The sequence below is a fragment of the Peromyscus californicus genome, unplaced genomic scaffold, assembly GCF_007827085.1.
Source record: "Peromyscus californicus insignis strain IS unplaced genomic scaffold, ASM782708v3 Scaffold_19__1_contigs__length_69161282, whole genome shotgun sequence".
In the NCBI taxonomy this organism is placed as follows: domain Eukaryota; kingdom Metazoa; phylum Chordata; class Mammalia; order Rodentia; family Cricetidae; genus Peromyscus; species Peromyscus californicus.
Window position 1 is genome coordinate 24695824 of NW_026294491.1, and position 20856 is coordinate 24716679.

Genomic DNA, 20856 nt, shown 5'->3' on the forward strand with positions numbered 1-20856 from the left:
GCATAACTGCTGACTTCCTGGGAAGAACCCGAGGTGAGGTGGGGGATGGGGCAGGAAGTCACCCTCCTTGGGAAGACCTCTGTAGGTCAAATGGGAGGATCCCGCTGCTCCTGGGAGATTCAGTCAAGAGTGACAGGTTCAAGTTCAGAGATCCCGGCCCTCCAGATTCTTATCAAAATAAAGCCGAGCTGAGCTGAGTGAGTCCACCCTGCAAGCCCAGCCCTGATTACTTTTCATTTTCGTCACACAACCCATCCCTCTATCTGACCTGATATCCCCATCTGTGTGTGGCCATCAAACCCTCTGCCCTGTGCTGGGGCAGGGGGTGGGGTAGGCGGGGCTGTGCCCGGAAACTGCTCAGCCTGAGAACAATGCCTGCCCTTGGACTGAGTCTGCAGAACCCAGCCGCAATCTCTACCACCCATGAGACCTACGCAAGAGTCCATCACTCAGAACTTTTCACTCTTGACCCTGGCCTGGAAGTGTCGGGGGCCCAAGGAAGCAAAGACATCTACAGCGTGTCCTGCTGTCCGGAGCTGGGGACACGGATCAATTGTTTCTTTTTTAGCCGGGGCTCACCCAGCCTGATCCATCCTGTCTGCTAATCCTCCCAGAGTCCTGCCTGCTGGGTCTGCATTTCCAGAGCTTCAGCATCTCCTCAGAAAGGCAGTTCACAGGGTGGTCAGCAGCTAGACCAGCCTGTCCCCTCCGTAGCTTGTGGCCCTGGCAGGAAACATCTCCCTGTGTGCTCAATGTCCCTGTATGTAAAAATAAGCTACCACCACTGGGATCCAACTAATACAAGACTCATAAGGGCTGCCTATGACGATGTCCACAAAACATCACGTATGGTGGCCGGCCCACGTGTGAGAAGAGCTTTCTAAGTGTGCCACATGCTTCTGGAATTGGATGTCACTTTGCCGTGCCTACAAGCGTTGTCGCTGCTGTGACGCCGTTTATTACGTACTTAACTTTAAACCAGGCACTGTGAAGGCACTTTGCTTGCAGTCTCCCATCTGCTCCCCCAACTCCACCAGGGTGGATGCTAACACCGAAACTCGAGAGGTGAAGCAACTTGCCCACGATCGATCGCACAGCTAGTATACAGCAACGTTAAGGTTTGTTTTTTTGGACTCTCGTGATGTGACTCTTTGTGAGACGCTGTCACTCATGGCCTCAGTGTGTCCTTTCTACCTAGAGCCTCTCTGTCTCTTTTCTCTATGCTCAACACCGAAATTAAAATCTCTTCAACAAAATTTCCAGCTCCGGGCCAGTGTTGCGGTAAAGGCACTTGCCGCAAAGGCCAGGAGACCTGAGTTTGATCCCCAGAACCCACACAATGGTGGAAGGAGAGAACTGATTACAGAGATAGTCTTTAACCGCCCCACGCTTACCATGGGACACGTACCCACATGCGCACACGCGTGCACTAATAATAAACTTGAAAAGCAAATCCCCAACTCTCCTTTGTTATAATGATTAGTCCTGGAGGTCTTTTCAGCAAATGAAGCCAGGGATCCTGTTCTGGCTGGTGAACTTCCAGAAAGCCTTGGGAACTCCTCGGACTTCTGAGGGTGGTGTGTGGAGCCGTCTAGTCCCTTCCCTGCGGGTGCTCTTGGGGTGGCTGTCATTGTTCCGGGATGGGTCAGATGTGGATGGGGTTAGCATTCCCACCTCAGTGGGGGAGCCAGTGTGAGGACAGAGATGAGAGTGACTGGAAGATGACCCAGGGCTGATGCCGCAATGTCCTCACAGGGCATCCTGCAGGTTCCCCCTTAGCTGTCTAAACCTCTCCTCACTGTCTAAGGCTTCATTCTTGGTTTGCTTTCACAGCTGAAAAACTAACAGACAGACAGGGGTCAGGAGGGCAAACTTCAGAACACAGAGCGTCCCAAGTGCCGGCTCCGCCGCTCGTCAGCTGGGTGACTTTGAACTAATTATTTAATTTCTCTCTACTGAAAAAGACTCCTCCATGAAATGGGGCAACAGAGCACCCTTCCTGCAAGGAGGGCTGTGAGGTCACGCGTCCCTCTACAGCAGTGGTTCTGGACCTTCCTAATGCTGCGACCCTTGAGTACAGTTCGTCATGTTGTCGTGAGCCCCAACCATAAAATTATCCATTGCTACAATTATACCATAACTATAATTGTGCTGCTGTTAGGAATGGTAATGTAGATATCAGCTATGCGACCGCAAGGGGGTCGGGGCCCACAGGTTGAGAACCTAAGTCCTGCAGCTTCTGGCATGCCTGTGGGCTGGAGATACCACCTCTGTGGCCCACTCTGCCCTGTGTGGACTGTAACGCCATCACCTTATAGCAATGTTATGAGGAGCAGAGAGAGCAATGAGACCAAAGCCTGGCAATACCACCCCACGGTGGGGTAGTCAGCGTGATGCAGCCATTATAAAGCCCATTTGGGGAGCAGGTAAGATGGATCCATCGGTAAAGGTGCTTGCTGCCAAGCCTGGCCCAAGATCAATCCTCAGTCTTTCTTTCTCTCTTTCTTCTCCCATTCCTCTCTCCCTCTCTCACCAAAGTGGCCCCCTTTGAATCCTGCGGAAGACTAGACTTGACCTCCATCACCTAGGCAAGCTCCTACACCCAGGCCCTCTGCCTGTGGATACCTGCAGGCACTTCCCAGAGCTCAGGGCAGCTTTTCCTGGGGTAGATAAAACTACAGAGGTGGCAATAGGGTCCCCTACTCCTGCTGTGGACTCCTCCTTCATCATCTCCACAACGGAGCCTGACCCCGGGCATTCACCGTAGTCATTTCCTAACTCGGTCCCGGGTTGTATCGGAAGATGCACCGCTGTGTGGGCACTGGGATAAAGCTGAAGTTCTGTTCAGAAGGAGGAGGGGAGAGGAGCTGCAGGGGAGGCCGAGGAGGGAGTCTGCAGCCCTGACAAACCCTGTGCCTCCTCCTAGCCACCTACCCTAGTCCGTCCTCAAGCATTCACCAAACAAGGTGGGGAAGCAAATGGACAGTCTCTGCACTGAAGGGCAGGGCACCCAAGAGCAGAGAGGTCAGAGCATCCTGTCAGGCAGGGAATTCACCTCCATGGGCTCCACAGGAAAATGGTCATTGAAATTGCCCTCAGGGGACTATAGGTGGCAGCGATTCAACTGTGGTCTTGGGAACAAAGCTGTTGAATGAGGACTTCTAGGGTTGGAGCAGGACTGGCTGGGGGGTTCTCTCTGACCCCCACACTTTCATTGCTCACACCCTCAGTCTGCCATTTTTTTTTTTTTTTTTTTTTTTTTTTAGGATGGAAGATCTCACCTATCTCAGGTTGGCTTTGAACTTCTTATGTAGTTGAGGATGACCTTGAGTTTTGATCCTCTTGAGAGCCGAGATTATAGGTCTGGGCCACGGAGATCAGTTCGTGCAGTGTTGGGGATAAAACCTAGGGCCTTCTGCATGCCAGACAATCACCAACTGAGCTATAACCCCAACCACCTCTCTGCCAGTCTAAACAGCTGAGTGGGAAAGGGAAGAAAGGCTAATACAAAATATCCTACCTTTGATAGGAGCCTTTCTGCTGCCTAACAAGGCTAGAGCCAGGCCTCCCTGGAAAGTCAGAGCTCTCATCCCTCATCTCACCCTCCTGGTGCGTCTAGTCTAGATCTTTTCACACATGCCAGTTCATGGTGATTGGCAGTAGAAAGAACTGCAATTGCCTAGGCTCATGGGGGAGGGGGTAACAATGACTGCTGTCTTAGTCTATGTTCTATTGCTGTGAAGAGACACCGTGATCATGGCAACTCTTATAAAGGAAAGCATTTAATCGGGGATGGCTTACAGTTTGAGGGGTTTAGTCCATTAGCCCCACAGCGGGGAGCATGGTGACATGCAGGCAGACATGATAGCTGGAAGTTCTATGGCTGCATCTGAAGGCAGCAGGGAGAGAGAGACCCTGGACCTGGCTTGGGCTCTTGAAACCTGAAAGCCCACCTCCCAGTGACACACTTCCTCCAACAAGGCCACACTTACCCCAACAAGGCCACACCTCCTAATCCTTCTAAGCAGTGCCATTCCCTGATGATTGAGCATTCAAATAAATGAGCCTATGGGGGACATTCTTATTCAAACTGCCACAACCAATTAGTAATGTCTACTGTGAGTACAAGAGTGTGTATTTAAAGAATTCCTTCTCTGGAGAGACATAAACAGTATCTCCCTTCCCTCATAAGGTCTCAGAGACAAGTATGATTCCATTAAAGATCTTCCCAGGGAACCAGTGAGTTTATTGGGCTTGCATACAGAGAACATGGTAAGGGATTACTGATGGGAATGTGAATGACCTCAAAGCAGCCTCATGGAAAAGTCTTTCCCCAGCATGAATGGTGGCTTCCCCCGAGCTACATAAATGGGAGGTCCCTTCCCTTAACCTTCTCCAGCCTGTATACTCTAGCACCCAAGGCTGTGTGCAATTGGGGCAGGACTACATCCAGATGATTAGAAGGAGAAGCTGGCATCTGGGACGAGAGTCAGTGAGTTCCTCGTCTCTTCCGTCTAGGAGGGGATGGCAATAGTCAGCACACTTGGCAGTGAAGAGCATTTGCAAACAGACGTAGCCAATCTGAGGAAGACAGTGGCTAGCCATTTTGTTTTGAGGACTGTTTTCTACAATAGGGAGAGGGAGACAGACAGACAGACAGAGGCTGCACCTGCTGCCCACGTCTCGCAGGCCCTAGCACTCCAGTTCACCTGGAATGCCTGGACATGTTTGGGACTGAAGAAAGCATGACAGATCTGAGCTGTGGAGCGCTGCAGATGTTTAACAACTGGTTTATAGGGTGGGGAGGGGCTGCTTGGTTGCTTTTACCGATTTCTATCACGTGAACTACCGTGGCCAATTTTCAGCTGTCAGCGCGTGAGGTTCCGAAGCTCCAAGCTAAGGAGAGCTGGGCCTACTGGCTCACGGGAGACCAAATGTGCTGATTTTGAGCAGTTGTCAAATTTTCTAAAGCCTCCTGCCATCCCCCAGACCTCTACCAATTCTGGGCTGTTCTGAGCTAGGTTTCAGGATCCTTTCACACACTGTGAATCTCTGGCAAGCTACAGCCAGAAGTTTCTTCATCCATAGACTGGAGTTCATTGTGTCAATCATAAAGCATGATTTGCCCAGCATTTTCCTGGACTGGGCAACCAATCCAGATGCTCTACCTAGAAATTGACCTCAGTGCTCCCTATCAGGGTCCCCATGTTGGGGTCTCTAGACATGGCCTGCTGTCCCTTGAAAGTAAAGACAGCCCAATTGCGTTGTTCCCACTCTGCAGGCAGAGTATGACTGGTATTGTAAACAACTCAAGGTCCTTGGAGAGTCTGGGATGCCCAGTATCGGTCGTGGTAGAGACAGGCAGGCAGTGGGAGGTGTAGAACAGGATTCGGACCCCAGCTCCTGGGAGCCCAGCAGCCAGGCAGTGACAGAACATGGATTCAGAGCACACTGTGACTCTGTACTGGCTCTGCCTAGGACCAGGACCAGATTTGGAGAGGGGCTAAGAAAACAGAACCTTCCACACTCTCAAGGACCTCCTGATTTCAACATGGAAAACACTGAGTTCACATAGGCCAGGTTCAAAACGAGGCAGCGAGTGGAGAGTTTAAAGCCTAAAAAATAACAGACTAAGAAATGCAAGCCAGGTCAAGCATGCGGCACACGCCTTTAATCCCAGCATTTGGGAGGCAGAGGCAGGACTATATAGTGAACTCCAGAACAGCCAGGACTAACTGACGAGACCCTGTCTCAAAACAAGCAAACAAACAAGAAAGGCCCAGGTGCTGCCTAAGGTCATGGGTCACCTTAGACAAGTTGCTTGACCTCCAGTGGATGGACGAATGCAGCCCAACTGCTTCCAAACACAAGGAAATCTTTATTTTAGCTTTTTTTTTTTTCCTTGTAACTTGATGGCATGGTGCTCCAGCATGGACTTTTCTGATGACAACGTTGTGAGGTACTGCCAGGTTTGAGCGCTCAGATTCCACGTCAGTGAGAAGGGGTGAGCCTGCCGCTCCCACCCCAAGCTTGTCCCAAGAGCTGATGTCATGTTGCAGAGACCTCATCAGTACTGTGCCTCCTGCCACCCGTGGAATGTTGGCATGTAGAATAATTAGTGATGTGATGAGTGCGTGAAGGGTCCTGAGAACGTGGTGAATGTTGACTGCATGAGTGAATGAATGAATGAATGGCTCCTCCACCACAGGCTTTTCTCAGAGTCCTCGTGATCCATCCATCCATCCAGGCTCTTGGGCTATGCTCCAGCTCTCTCCCATAGGATGCTCTCTAACTTCTCAGCAGGAGGAAATGAGTGATTCCTCTCTATGTCACCAGAGCTTAGCATCAGGCCTTTGAAAACACGTGGGGTTGTCGTTGTAGTTGTTGTTTAACACAGTTTTCCTTCCTCAAAAGGTATGTGTATGCCTGTGTGTTCTTCATCTTTATATAGCCATAGCGTGGTATAGAGCGTATTGAAGAAAGGCCCCTCAGAATTCTGGCCGCCCCAGGTGGCCTCACAGGGTCTGCTCCTGTTTGTCTATTTAAGGGAGGCAAGATTGCCTTGCTCCAAGAGTGGCAGATGGCAGATATGAGGAGCAAGGTCTTAGACAGAAGGTTTCTACTCCGGGTATCTACTGTAGACTGCCTCTGGGCATCCGGTTGCGGCCCACTCCATCCTTCCTGGGCCCTGTGAAATAATCTGCATCATTCTCTCTTCTGTTCCCGTGGCCTGCAGCAGGCACAGGTGGCTTCCTCCTTCTTCAGATAGGGTGATGTGAACAGTCACTCACAGAGTCCCCTCTCTTCTCCCCACCCCACCCCCACTCCCACCCCGGTCATGAGAGATGGAGCGTTTTATGTTAGGAAGCTCCCTGATGAGGAGTCAGGAGGCTGGATTCTGTTCACATCCTCGCCCAATCTCCTTGGGCCTCTCGGTCCCTACTCTGTCTAAATCGAAGTTGACGATGCTTTGAATTGGCTGTCCTTTGAGTGCCCGGCCAGAAAAATGGACCAGTCATGAGTCACATGACTGACCAGAGCACAGACATGTGACATGACAGCACCACTACACTTTACAGAAGCGTCAGCTGCCCATCCACTGTTTATTGAACACAGCACCGAGCAAGAGCTCAGTATGAAGTCCAGGGGTCCCCACTGCAGGCCTGTGAGAGGACATGGAGGAGGGCAACAGTTGACTCTCTCATGATCTTCCAGAAGGATCAGTCAGAATGATGGCAGTCTTCCCCACGGATAGAAAAGGGTTTGTCGTGGACAAAGCCTTGTCCCGTCTCCGAGTCCATTCCACATCAGTTCTCTCCATCCACCTCCGGGTCCTGGAACTCAAACTCCGGCCATCAGGATCAGCAGCAAGAGCCTTTACCCGCTGAGCCACCTCCTCCTCCCTTCCAGCAGTAGCGATTTTTCTTGTCGCTGTGACAAAATTGCCCAGTGAAAGCAGCTTCAGGAAGGAATCATTTACTTTGGCTCCCACTTTGAGCTCAGTCCATCGTGGTGCAGAAGGCATGGCACCGGACCTTCCTGTCAGTGGAAACACTGTGTCCGTAGTCAGGAAGCAGAGGATGAATTCTGACACTTCCTCATAGACATGCTCGGAGGTTGGTCTCCTAGGTGACTCTAGGTCCTGTCAAGGTGACAGTCATTGCCAACCCCCTACACACACACACACACACATCATCATCATCCTGTGACACAGAGTCAACCTAGGAGCTTCTTCCTCACTGAAGTCCCTGTGAGTGACAGGTTGAGGGGTGGTCAGAGCTTGGCAAAGCAGAGTCCCCTGGGAGCTGTAAGAAGTCCTACTGAGAGCTACAGGTGGCGGTGTGGGATGGTAACCTCACTCTGAGGGAGAGGCACGCTGTAGACATGAGTCGGAAGCACTCCTGGTTTACTAACAGCAGGAAGGTCCACCACCAGAGCTCCACCCTACGCCACCAAGAGCATCCCCAATCTTGCAAACTGGAAGCTGGGCCCTGTCAGACCCAGTAGGCTCTGTGTAGCTGCCCTTCATATGGCCAAACCATCCAAAAATCCCCAGAGTCCTAATTTTGTCATTGTTGAATACTTTTCCCCCAACCAGGAGGCACAGCCTTCCCAGGAAGCCTATGCTTTCGAGATAGTTGCAGGTTCTGCATGACATCCTCCTGTCCCTCAGCCTAATAGGTCCCAGATGCTCTCCCTCCCTGACCCACGCTGCCCCCAGCCTGTTCTGGACCCCTGCCATCTGGCCCAGAGCTTCCCAGCCAGCCACTACACCTTTTTTTTTTCTGGTTGTTGTTTTTAATTGAAACATTTTGTTCACCCGGACATGATGGCTTGACAGAGGCCAGCAAGATGGGCTGTTTCTTCCTGGATGGGAACCAGAACATAGAATGGTACTGGCAGAGGGGGGAGGGGAGAAGGAAGTGGCTTTGAGGCCAGTAAGGAACCAGTGGGGAAGCATCAGGCGGCCATGTTGGCAGAGCATGAAAGGCAACAGAAGCAGCTAGCTTCTAAGCTGACATGGTCAGGTCAGCAGGGGCTGAAGGAGACATACAGCCAGGACCCCTCCCCTTGGGGCTGTGGGGGCCCCTCATAGCTCCCTTCTACAGAAATGCCATTTAGACTGTCCCCTGTCACTACTTCCTTTCCTACCCTCTTGGCTCCCACCCTCCCAATGCTTCAACTTGTAACTCTTGATAATGAGACAGGGCTGCTGCTGAAGTCCAGTGCGGGAGGGGGGAACGTGGAGGAGGAGGGGCGGGAGGGAAGGAGGGAGTCCATGGAGAGAGAGAGAGAGAGGGCTGACCCCCAGACTGAGAAGTGGGTGTCAGGAAAGCAGTAGTGGGCGGCAGACCCGGGAGGGCAAGATGTCTGACTCAGTGCCTAACAGAAACCAGGCCAGGCCAATAGACATCAGGCTGGGAGGGGAGGGATGGAGAGCTCCCCCACCCCCCACCTGCTCCTGTTGCCAGTTTTCCATTGCATGTCCTGGGAAAGCCTGCAGGAGTGTGAGCACACTAACAGCATCAATCTCTCCAGCATCTTCTGTGACCTCTCTGCGCTTGCATTGGAGGCCACCGCGGAGCAACCTGAAACATAAACGCAGGCAGGTCCCTGAGAGCGCATCTTGACAGGCAGGAAGGTGAGGGGTGGGAACCCCTCTCAGGGCAGAGCCGGGGGTCCAGACCCCTGCATTTCTCATCCAATTATAAAAACATGGAGACAAAATAAAGGGGAAATGGATCACACCGGCAAGAGTGAGCCAGGAAAAGACGAACTTTGAAGACCAGATGGAAACCCATTTGCCAAAGAATTCTTGGATGTTGTTTCTAAGGTGACCCCCCCCCCCACCTCCTCCCTCTGGCAGCAGTGACACTGACCAGCCCTTTTCTCTCTCTTTCAGGACCTCCTGTAAGTACAGGCTGCAGCTGGTCCCCGTGTGTGCGTGCGTTCAAAGGCCTGTGTCGTCTATGGTAACAGGGCCCTGGGTGGGGCGCTGACAGCCAGCCCTGCTGTCTTCCAGGAGGGTCCTTCCCCAAGTCCCACAAAGATCTAGGACTCTGTATCCCCTCAGGGCTAGACAATGGCCACCCTGGCCTTCTGGCCTTCATTTCATTCTAGAAGACTGGCTTACCCCTTTCTTGGCCTGGCTTTTTTGTCCTTCCCCCTTCCAAACACACACACACACACACACACACACACACACACACACACACACACACTCACACACACACACACCAACAACAACAATGGTGAAAGAAGTAGTAGCTATCAGAAAGAAGAAAGATCACCCAGCTAGGTTCTACCCCCTCCCCCAATGTCTTTGTCCCACGCAGAAAGCAGGTCAGGGCACAGCTCCAAGCTACGGAGACTCCACAGTGCCATCCACACCCCTGCGTGGGCAGCCCCATTCTGGCCAGGCCCCGAGGGGCGGCTGTGGCCGGTGGTGGTAATAGCCGTACAGGCCACATGTCCTGCTTCCTGGGCCTTAGTCCCAGGGTGGGCAGGGAGATGGACCTTTTCCAAATGCCCGGAGAAGAACTCAAGGAAACACCTCCCTAAGGTAAAGGGCCCGAAGCCAGAATCACGTGCTCTTTGAGGAACAGCCTTTGATAGCCCTACAAAAGACCTGAGGGCACTGGGGGACCCTGGGGACCGGCTCTGAAAGGGCCCAGCCACTTCACATCAGATCTCTCTCAAGGTCACTGAAATCTACCCCACCCTCTCCCCCTCCCTCCTGAGTTGCTAGGAGGTGGCTTTGGGGCTGTGAGGAACCAGTGGAAGTCAGAGGAAGAGAGTACCCTATTTGTGAAACCAGTGCACCTGATTCTGAAAGAGACCGTTATTTAATACTCTGTGATTACGCTGAGATCCCACCCCCACCCCCCACCCCCAAGAATCCTCCCACCACTTTGTCTGGTAGGACTCGGATAGCAGAGCAGCCAAGGAGGAAGGTCCATTATCATGGTTGGTTTAGGGGCATCAAATGGTCATTCCTGTCACCCATCTTCCAAAATAGATGGCAGGAGCTGGGGATGTGACTGAGGTGGTGGAGTGTTTGCCTAGCATGCGTGGAACTCTGGGTCTAATCCCCAGCATAAATCCCAGCACTTGGAAGGTGGAAACAGGAAGATCTAAAATTCAAGGTCATCCTCAGCTGTATAGGGAGTTCAAGGCCAGCCTGGGCTGCTTAAGATTTTGTTTTTTTCTTAAAAGGAACTATGGTAGGCCACCTGCTGGAATGGGGTCATGTATCCCTTCCCTCTTTTTTTGAAGGCAAGAGTCCACATCTGCCTCATCCTGAGGACACTCCAGAGGTGGTATTAACTCCAGGTGCCTCATTAGAACTTCGGTAGCCTCAGAGTTGTGCCTACCTGCCTGGCATATCATTCCTAGCCAGAGTGGGTACTGTCACTCCTGGATTCTGGGGACTGGCAAAGTGGGGTATGAGTGCCTACTTACAGTCTGTACCTGTCTGAACTGTGGAGCAAGGGGCAAGGTCCAGGTAGTTCTTCGTGCTTCTAAGCTTGACGCAGATGAGAGTCCCCAGGTCCTTGCCCAGCTCTGACTAACACGACTGAAAAACAGAAGGACGAAGAGGGATGGGGGGGCGGGGGGACTTCCTCAGCCCTGTGTGTTTTGCTTCCTGCAAAGGAAGGATGTCGATGGCCAGAGGTGAGGGTTGGACAGATGGCCATCTGCTGCCCTGAGGGCCATCTCTTAGGGGCTGGCTCTGCACTCCAGTGGGGATGCCCAGGTTCCTGTGGGCACATGGGTGACACACCGTGGAGGATGCATTGATGTGGCAGCAAAGGGTAGCAAATTAGCCTTTCCCACTGCCCCCACCCCAGTGTCCAAGGCAGAAGCCTGTCTCCCCGCTGCCCCCCTTTCTCATCATTTGAGTTATAGGAGCATACAGCACCCTCTGTTTAAAAAAAAAAAAAATTCTGTAATTCCTATTGATTAATGTATTTCCTTTATTTCTATCCCACCTCACTCCGGGAGAGAGGGGCTTAAAACTATGTACTAGTTGGGTTTTTTGTCCATTTGACACAAGCTAGGGTCATGTGGGAAGAGAGAGGCTCCTCAGTTGAAAAAAAAAAATACCTCCATCGGACTGACCTGGAGGCAAGTTATTTTTTTGATTGGTGCGGGAGAGGACCCAGCCCACTGTGGAGGATGCTGTCCTTGGGCAGGGGGTCTTGGGTTGTATAAGGAGACAAGCTGAGCAAGCCGTGGGAAGCAAGCCAGGGAGCGTGCCCCTCTGCAGGCCTTGAGTTCCTGCCCTGACTTCACGATGGACTGACATCTGAACCCTCCCCCTTGGTCATGGTATTTATTGTAGCAATAGAAAGTCAACTGGAACAAACTGGGTAAGGAAACAGGGGTGGAGAGCTGAACAGGAGAGGCAGAAAAACTGGGATTTGAGCTCCCTGTTGGCCCATGCAAAAGGGGAAATCAGTTTTTTTTGGTTTTTTATTTTTTCGAAAACTCAGTCTACAGTTAGGTAGGAAGGCACTGGACACTCAGTGCAGGGGGGCTTTTCCTGGTCCTGTGCCTCACCCACCTAACAATGGGGCTAATAATGGCTCATGCTAGCATTTGCTTAGCACTTGCTGTATACAAGTCCCGGAGTTCAGTGTTACACTAGTTTATCTCATCATCAAGACAGGCGATTACTCGGTTCTCCCGTTTTCAAGCTGAGAAAACGGAAGGCGCCTTGGACTTCCGGTCATCCTCATCACTCACGTAGTAAGTGCAGAGCCAAGACTGAGCACAGGTGGGCTGGCTATGCAGCTCTTGCTCCTATTCCAGAAGATTCTATCTCTGCTACCGAAAGATCTCTACCTGTGCTGGGCCCCACCCCGTGGGCCAGGGCTCAGGCTCAGCTCATTTTTTTTTTTTAATTGAAAAGCTTTTTTTCATACCCTTTATCTTGTGTTTCCCCTCCCCTAATTCCTCCCCCGATCCTCCCCACTGCCCTCCCCACCGGAATTTATATTCTTTTCTCTCTCACTCACTTTCAAAAACAAACAAGAAACAAAGACAAGCAAGAAACACATACAAAAAACCCACAAACACGAAAATCAAACAAGCAAAAGACCCACAAGAGGAAAAAGTAAAACTGCCTAAACAAAGCAAAATCCACAAAAATGCCTTTGAGTTTGTTTTGTGTGGGCCAAGAACTCCTGGGCATGGGGCCTGTGCTAAAGTGTGATTGATAGACCCAGTGAGTGATACTCCACTGGAGAAAAGCTGATCTTCCCTTTGCCATTGGGTATCAGTTGCAGATGGCATCTTCGTTAGGGGGTCTATTTCCCGCCTCAGTCCTGGGACCCCATCTGGCTTGAACCTGTGCAGGTCCGGTGTGTGCTGCCACAGTCTCTGTGAGTTCACACGCATCAGTCCTGTTGTGTCTGGGGGACATTGTTCCCTTGGAGCTATCCATTACCTCTGGCTCTTTCTGTCCTCTCTTCTCTACAGACTCCCAGGCCTTGAGGGGAGGGGTTCAGTGAAGTCATCCCCACTTAGGACTGAGTCCTCCAGAGTCTCTCACTCAATGCAGACTGTCCACTTGTGGGTCTCTGTGTTAGTCACCAACTACTTCAAGAAGCAGCTTCTCTGATGTGGGTTGGGCAAGGCCCTGATCTATGGGTGTAGCAGTATGCCATTTCATTGCTATATCCCTTTATCAGAATAATAGTAGTGGGTTCTCCCCTAGGCCCATGACCTCTCTAGTCTCAGGTTTGGGGCCACCTGAGCAGTGTTAGGTGTTCCCACTCATGGAGTGGGTCTTAAATCCAATCCAAAAGTGGTTGGTTACTCCCACAGTGTTTGAGCCACTACTGCACAAGTGTATCTTTCAGGCAGGTCGCTGATGTAGGTGGCAGGGTTTATAGCAGGATTGACTTCACCTTTCTCCTCTGGTGATGTGCAGAGTACCTTCCGGGACCATGAACGCTAGGCACTAGGGTGAAGGTTCTAGTGAGGCGCCAGCTTGACTTCTCTGGGTTCACCGGCATAAGTCGGTGCTGTCTTCGGCAACAGGCCCTGACCATCAGGTTGGGGCGAGCAACTGATAGCCTTGGCAATAGCTTGTGATGTCTGGGCATTCCCATGGGGCCCCTTTGGCCAACAACTCAATAATGTATAAGTCATTCCTAGACTGGAGGTTTTATTTGGTGGCATAAGAAGTCTAGTTTCTCCCCTGTTTGGTGACTCTCTTTACCTTCTTTTCGTGTGTGTTTCTATTTTAAGGAGCGACTACAGTAGTAGGCTTCCATATCATTTTCAAATGGCCTTTAGTGTGAGCTGCTACTCCCCATATCCCGCCTTTACCCTGTCCTCCCATCCCCCTCCCTACTGAATCCTCCTATCCTAGTTTCCTCTCTATCCCCTCATAACACTGCATTCTGTTTTCCCTTCCTTGATGTTCCTCCCCCCTGGTTCCTCACTAGGTACCTAACCTCTGTGGTTTTTCGGATTAAAATGAACACACTGGAAACTTAAAAGCTAACATCCACATATAATAGAAAACATACAATATTTGTCTTTTGAGATCTGGGTGACCTCACTCGGGATGATTTTTCCTTGTTTCATTTATTTACCTGTGACTTTGATGATTTCATTTTTCTTAACAGCTGAATCATATTCCATTGTGTGAGCATACCACATTTTCATTATCCATTCATCAGTTGATGGATGGCTAGGCTGTTTCCAGTTTCTGGGTATTATGAATAGAGCAGCAGTGAACATGGATGAGCAAGTGTCTCTATCGTAGGATACAGAGTCCTTTGGGTGTATACCCAAGAGTGGTAGAGCTGGATCTTCAGATAGACTAATTTCCACTTCCCAAGGAACTGTCACACTGTTTTCCATAGTGACTGTACAAGTTTGCACTCCCACCAGCAATGGATGAGTGTTCCCCTTACCCCACATCCTCACCAGCATGAGCTCTCATTTATTGATCTTGGCCATTCTTACTGGAGTAAGATGAAATCTCAAAGTAGTTTTAATTTGTATTTCCATGATGGCTAAGGACGTTGAACATTTCCCTAAGTGTTTCCCAGCCATTTGTGTTTTATCTTTTGAGAACTCTGTTTAGATCTACAACTCGTTTTTTAAATTGGGTTGTTTCCTGATGTTCAGGGTTTTTGTTGTTGTTGTTCTTTATGTATTTCAGATACTAACCTTCTATCAGATGTACAGTTGTTAAAGATCTCTTCCCACTCTGTTGGCTGTCGCTTTGCCCGAATGACAGTGTCCTTTGCCATATAGAAACTTTTCAGCTTTTTAGGTCCCATTCATTAACTGTTGATCTTAGTCTTATATCAGATTCAGGGTAGCTGGTCTTCCTTTGAAACCCTTGATGCATTTGGAGTTGAGTTTTGTGCAGGGTGAGAGATACAGATCTATTTTCATTCTTCTACATGCAGTCATTCAGTTTGACTGGCATCATTTGTTGAAGAGGCTGTCTTCCCCAATGGTTACTTTTTACTTCTTTGTCAAAAAATCAAGTGTCCATAGGTATGTGACATTGTGTCTGGGTTTTCAGTTCAGTTCCATTGATCAACTCAACTCCATTGTCGACATGTCTGCCTTCATGTCAGTCCCATGCTGGTTTTATTTCTGTAGTTCTGCAGCACAACCTGAGTCTAGGATGGTGAGCCTCCTGCAGCTCTCCTATTGTTCAGGATTGTTTTAGCTACCCTGCTTGGTTGGTTTGTTTGTTTGGGTTTTGTGTGTGTGTATGTGCGTTTCTACATAAAGTTGAAGACTGATTTTTCAATTTCTGGGAAGAACTGTATTGGTGTTTTGGTTGGGATTGCATTGGATCTATAGACTGCTTTTGGTAGAATGGCCCTTTTCACAATATCACTCCTACTCCTCCACGCAGGTTCAGCTCCTGAGAGCATCTCAGGAATCTGTCCCCTCTTGGCAGAAGGCAGCTATCAGTATAGTACAGTACCTTTTGGGTCAAACCTATCTGAGGTCAGGGTCCAGCCACTCTCTGGATTTTGTGGGTTTCTCAGAGATTTCTTGTATGTATTGCTATGATTAAAAGTATAATTGATAGGATGTTTTTGGATAATTTCTATTTATTTATATATTTACTTATTTTGAGACAGAGTCTTACTCTGTGGTCCATGCTGGCCTAGACTTCATCATCTTCCTGCCTCAGCCTCCCAGGTGCCAGCTGGTGTTCTCTTCTTCACATTGTGGAGACTTTTGTCCTTTGGGTCCCGGGAAGCAGGAAGGCTGAAGAGCCCCCACCCCCACCCCAGTGCCGACCCATCCCGGAGTTGGTGATCTGATGTGGTCTCACGCATCAAAGAAGTCCCACTGTCTCCCTCATGATCCTCTGTGGGTTTTCCCCCCTCTCTGGCCCCACGCCATTGGCATAGATGTGGCCCGTGCACCAGGGGCATCAGAGCAGATGGCAGGCTCTGCCCTACCTGTAGCTTCTCCTGTGTGGTGGAACAGGGAACAGGGAGTCCTGATTACCTCTCATCCCTACCCTTTCCTGGTCAGGGCCAGTGGGCAGAAATGGTGCCCAGAGTACCACAAGGAGCCAGACAGAAGGGTTCAGAGGCAGCGGCGTGCTAGTGAGAGGCAAAACCCCAGTGACCCTTGAGTCACGGGAAGGGACGGATCATCTTTCTGTTTGCTGTCCTAGTCCTGGGCCTGGCATATAGGAGGAGGTCCTGGTTATTTGGGTTTGTGGATGGATGGATGGATGACAGAAATGAAGCCCCAGCCCTGTCTTGATAACAAACTAAAAAGCCCCTAGAGTACAAGGGACTCCTCTGGGGTCACAGCTGATTGGGGCAATGTTACCCCATCAACTATTCATAATTCTGACCTGTGTCAAGTTCACTCTCCACCTCTTTATTTCAGGGCCCCACTGGAAGACCTGGACTCCCAGTAAGTAACTTATTTCTTCTCTCTCTCTGCCTCCTTTTCATGTGGGCGCTGGGGATAGAGCCCGGGGTCCTGGCATACTTCAAGCATACTCGCACTGAGCCACACTCCAGAGCTGTCACTCAGTCTTTCTCAGTCCCTTGACTGGCTGGCTTGGGGGGCAAGTTCTCCTCACAGTTCTCTGAGTGTGGCCTCCCTCTGGAGTCTTTAATCTGTGGCTGAGGGCAAAACCACACCCATACCCTCTACTTTGGTACACTGGAGAATACCTGGGGCCTATGGCTACAAGTCTTGGCAACCCTCCTGAGGTGTTAGCAGGCAGGCCCAGCAGCAGACCCTCCCAACACAGGAGCTGTTGTCAAGATAGATAGTTTCATAATGGGGGACTGGAACAAGTGGCCAGCCCCTGGCTCATTCCCACCCTCCTTCATGGTAGATGACATTCAAATTACTGTTCTAGTCTTCCTGCGGCCCTCTGGTGAAAGGTGGACTCCAAACCTTTGTTCCTTCCCAGTTGCCACAAGAAGGCTGAGTAACCACAGAGACTTTGGACAACAGTGGGTAGAAGTCATGTGACTAGCCATCACTTCCTGGCGCTTTAATAGGTCCCGGGCATTCTGAGCATCCCCAGCCGCAATCGCCTGATAACTCAGAGAAAAACAGTATCAGCTCGGAGAAGTGGGTATTCCCAAATCCATGTCAGTGACGGGAAGACAAAGGATCAGGCTCAGGAGGCGGCGTGCATTGGTCAACCCGCCCCAGTTTCCCAATAGCGCATTGTTAGTGGATTATCACACCCCCGCTGAGCACTGTGCTTCCTTGTGGCCCACGAATGACACTTATTGGAGCGCCATCTTTAACGTCTCCTAAGAGATTTGTCTGCTTAGGTAAATGAGATGAGGACTGGATATGGATGCTGTGGGCCATGGAGCAGGGAGTGGCTCAGACAAGATGCTGTAGCCGTCTAGGGGGTTAAGGAAAGGCATGGATGGGTTTGGAGTATGGCAGGTCAGGGAGGAGGCGTCTAGGCAGAGTATGGAAGGGATGCAGGGGAGGAGGGCTTACAGGGGTACCTTTGATACCTGTCTTCCCAGTCTCCCTTTGCTAAAGGCCACTTCCATTGGATTCTAGAACCTTCTGGATATGAATTCTACTATAGCCTTTTGACTAATTCAACAGCCTCTAGAATCTGTGGCCAGTAACTTTGTTAGTCAAGTGCTGAGATGCTCCCAGGGCTGCAAGTGACTCAGTCCAGTGAAATCTAAGCAGGGGGATGGTCAGGTGACTGAGAGGAATGTGGATGGGCTTTTTTTCCCTCTTACAACATCCACCTTTAAAAGGCATTTAGGGGTCGATCCGAAGAGCAGGGACACTGCCGAATTTCCAGCCACTGGCCTTCCCATGCTTGTCCCTAACCCAAGCATTTTATGGCCAGGGCTGCAAAGAACATTATTTTCCAAAAAGAAAGGAAAAATAATCCAAGACCCACACACACCCTGGAATATCATTCAAAAGTCCAAGCTTTTGAATGGTGAATGGACTGTGAGGTCGTCGTCTGTCAGAGCAGACAACAGGCACGGGCCTGGCGTGGCCTGGGGGGAGGGGCAGATCTGCTGGTTGAGGGTCTGACCTTCCATGCGAAGGGCCATGAGGTGACCTGCTAGCAGGTGCACCTGTGCTGGCCCTTTATTAGGATATAAAGGACAGGAAGTGTCAACATGCGTACAGAACCGTGGTGCTGTGGGCTTCCGCTTTATTTAGCCCATGCCTTTTTGCCCAGCATTCACCAAATGTCAGGTTCTTGGTATAAGGCAGGAGGAGCATCTCACAGGGACCTCAGCAGCCTCAAAGCTGTCACCCCCCCATCTCCCACTCAATAAGGCTGGTGCTTAGGGAGGATGGGGAAACAGTTGGTGCTTACAACCAGCACTGTGCCATTCTTAGTAAAGGCAGAATGCTTTGCTCATAGATGCCCTTGATCTTGACAATGTAAGCCTACCAGGAACTGACGGTCTTTCTTGTGTGTCCCACATATGTCTTGGGATGCCGCTTGTCCCTTGAGGCATTTTGCCTCTGTGGTTGCCTCTTAGGGATCAACAGATCCAGAGTCACCTCAGAATGTCTCCCTCCCCCAACACACACACACACAGCCCTAGGGAAATTTCAGGGTGATCTTCTCCTGTCCAGGAGCCTGGACATCATCTTCTATACCCTGTTGCTCCTCATCCTTTGAGGCCCCACCCCAGATTTTTATGATGTCTGCGCGCCTATGATTACAAAAAAAGATTTTCTACTGAAAGGGGGACGCATGAAACTTTGTAAGCAGATTTCCAGAGCCAGAAGATGTAACCCTGGCTACAAAACAAAGCATGTGAATGCACATGCTGGAGCAGCCTGCGAGAAGAGGGGGCAGGGTATGACACCAGAGCAGGAGAAGGAGAAGCTGGGGAGCATGGGCGTTGCTTCCTCCCCCCCCCACCCCACCCCCGCCGCCCCAGCTCTGGCAGACAGACATAGGGAAGTCATTCGCCCTTGCTCTGTGTCTTCAAGTCAAAGATGACGACTCCTAGGCCCATTTTGGCTATCACTGATGGGCTGCCACAACACAAGCCTAAGGGAGAAAGGGCCTTGGAGACACCTAGGGACACTGAGGCCCAGGCTGATGACCTTCCCTGGCTGTAACCTTTATTCTGTAGCACCATGCTTGAGTGCAGAAAACCAGAGGTGAGAGATGAGAAGTCTGGCTCCATCCAGGCATGGAGGTCCCGACACTGGTTAGTGAGGTCTCCTGGGTAGTTCATCCACGACATCCACATGACCCTTGGTGCCACTCCAGATGTTGCTCCAGCTGCCCCAAACAAAGCTGCCTAGCTGTGCCTCCAAGCCAGGGCTGCACAGGGCATGGGACTCTCTGGCGGGTGGCAGCCACATTGACTGTTTCCACCTCCTTCATCAGGGGAACAAGGGTGCCATTGGGATGCCTGGACGTGTGGTGAGTTGGCCCACATGCCCCTGCTTGCAGGGTGGCCATTGCTTGCTTCTCCATGCTGGCTTGTCCTCCATGCATAGTGAAATGCTGCCCAGGGCAACTTCAGCAAGGCCAAGGAAGGAGAGGGGAAGATATTTTATTCCAGTCTCCAGTCTGTTAAAAAAAAAACAGCATCTTGTGGTTCATCTGCAACACACAACTTCAGTTCCTAGAGTCCAGTATTTCAAGAGAGACCACATCTGCCCAAACCTCTTAGGAAATATTGTTACACTTGTTCTATTTAATACAAACCATTGCTTTTAATTTCTCACTGGGCCGTAGTACTTAAGGTCCCAATGCCAACCAGGGTTTCCGACACCTACTGAGGGCTTGTTGGAATATGTCCTTGGAGACTCAGGGACTTGGTATTCTGCAGAACACTGGACAGCAGAGGAAAAAATACAAGAAGGTCGCTGAACACACAGGGCGGGATGGAGTGAGAGCTGAGTACTCCCAAGGCACCAGCTGCCCCTGCAACCATCCCCAGAGCTGCCACTGTCTCCCACAAGCGTCCTCTGTGGATGGGCGCTCTACACTCAGAAGTAGTGAAGACAGGGCTTGGTACCAGGGAGTCCCTCTCGGTCCTCATAAGGGTGAATACAGTTCCTGTTTCCTTTGTGAAAAGTGAGGAAAGCATTCAGGGGACATGAGAGTGGTTGGTCAGAAGACGTGAGAAGGGCTGAATCCAGGCCTTGAATCCCTGGCCCCTGGATTGTCCTGTCAGCCTCAGGATGAAGGTCTCCAGGGCCTAGAAACCCAGAAGCCTGAGCGGGCAAAGGGCATGCCCGCATTAGGATGTAGCCAGGACATGGATATAGTCAGGGCTGCCCTCCTCATCTGACTGTTGACTACCCACCAGCATCAGCCTTCACCTCCAGCATGCACCCACTGCCACATGCTGCCTTTGCCTGTGACTCTCGTCTCTGTGACGGGATTGGCCTTAAGCATGACTGTGACATCTCTGTGTGCGAATTTGCATGGCTGGAGGCAAGCATGGAGTTGGGGCACCCCACGCTTAGGCCACCCTTGCTAGTACTGACATCACACTGGCTGTTGAACCAGACCGAAGAGCCTTCACACGTATCAGCTCATTCAGTCCTCGAAAGAACTGCATGCTTAGAGGCACAATTTCCATCCCAGCCCCAGAACTCCAGATAAGAGAGCCAAGGGTTGGAAGGTAAAGATCTCAAGATTCTGCACTAGGAAGTGAGTAAGCAGGTACTTGAATGCAGGCAACCAGGTTCGAAATTTGGGCCCTTGATCCTGGCAGTCCACTCATAATATCACAGCTGAAAGGAAGGGCTGGCCTTAAACTGATGCCTCAGAGGCCTGGAACATTCTAGAGTTCAGTACAGGTGCTCTATGCAGCCCGAGCTGTGAGGCCATCTCCATGGTGCTGGGGGTCG

At 50.9% G+C, this 20856-nt stretch overlaps 1 protein-coding gene across 1 annotated transcript in view; it reads left to right on the top strand.

Moving 5' to 3' along the window:
• The first annotated feature begins 16374 nt into the window (after positions 1 to 16374).
• LOC128114691 (collagen alpha-1(XIII) chain) overlaps positions 16375 to 20856 on the top strand; it is a 76685-nt gene continuing 72203 nt past the window's right edge. Inside the window, exons 1-2 of the mRNA XM_052744877.1 lie at positions 16375 to 16425; positions 19379 to 19414. Of these exons, the coding sequence (XP_052600837.1) occupies positions 19400 to 19414 (15 nt within the window). The 5' untranslated portion in view covers positions 16375 to 16425; positions 19379 to 19399. The remainder of the gene's footprint in view (positions 16426 to 19378; positions 19415 to 20856) is intronic.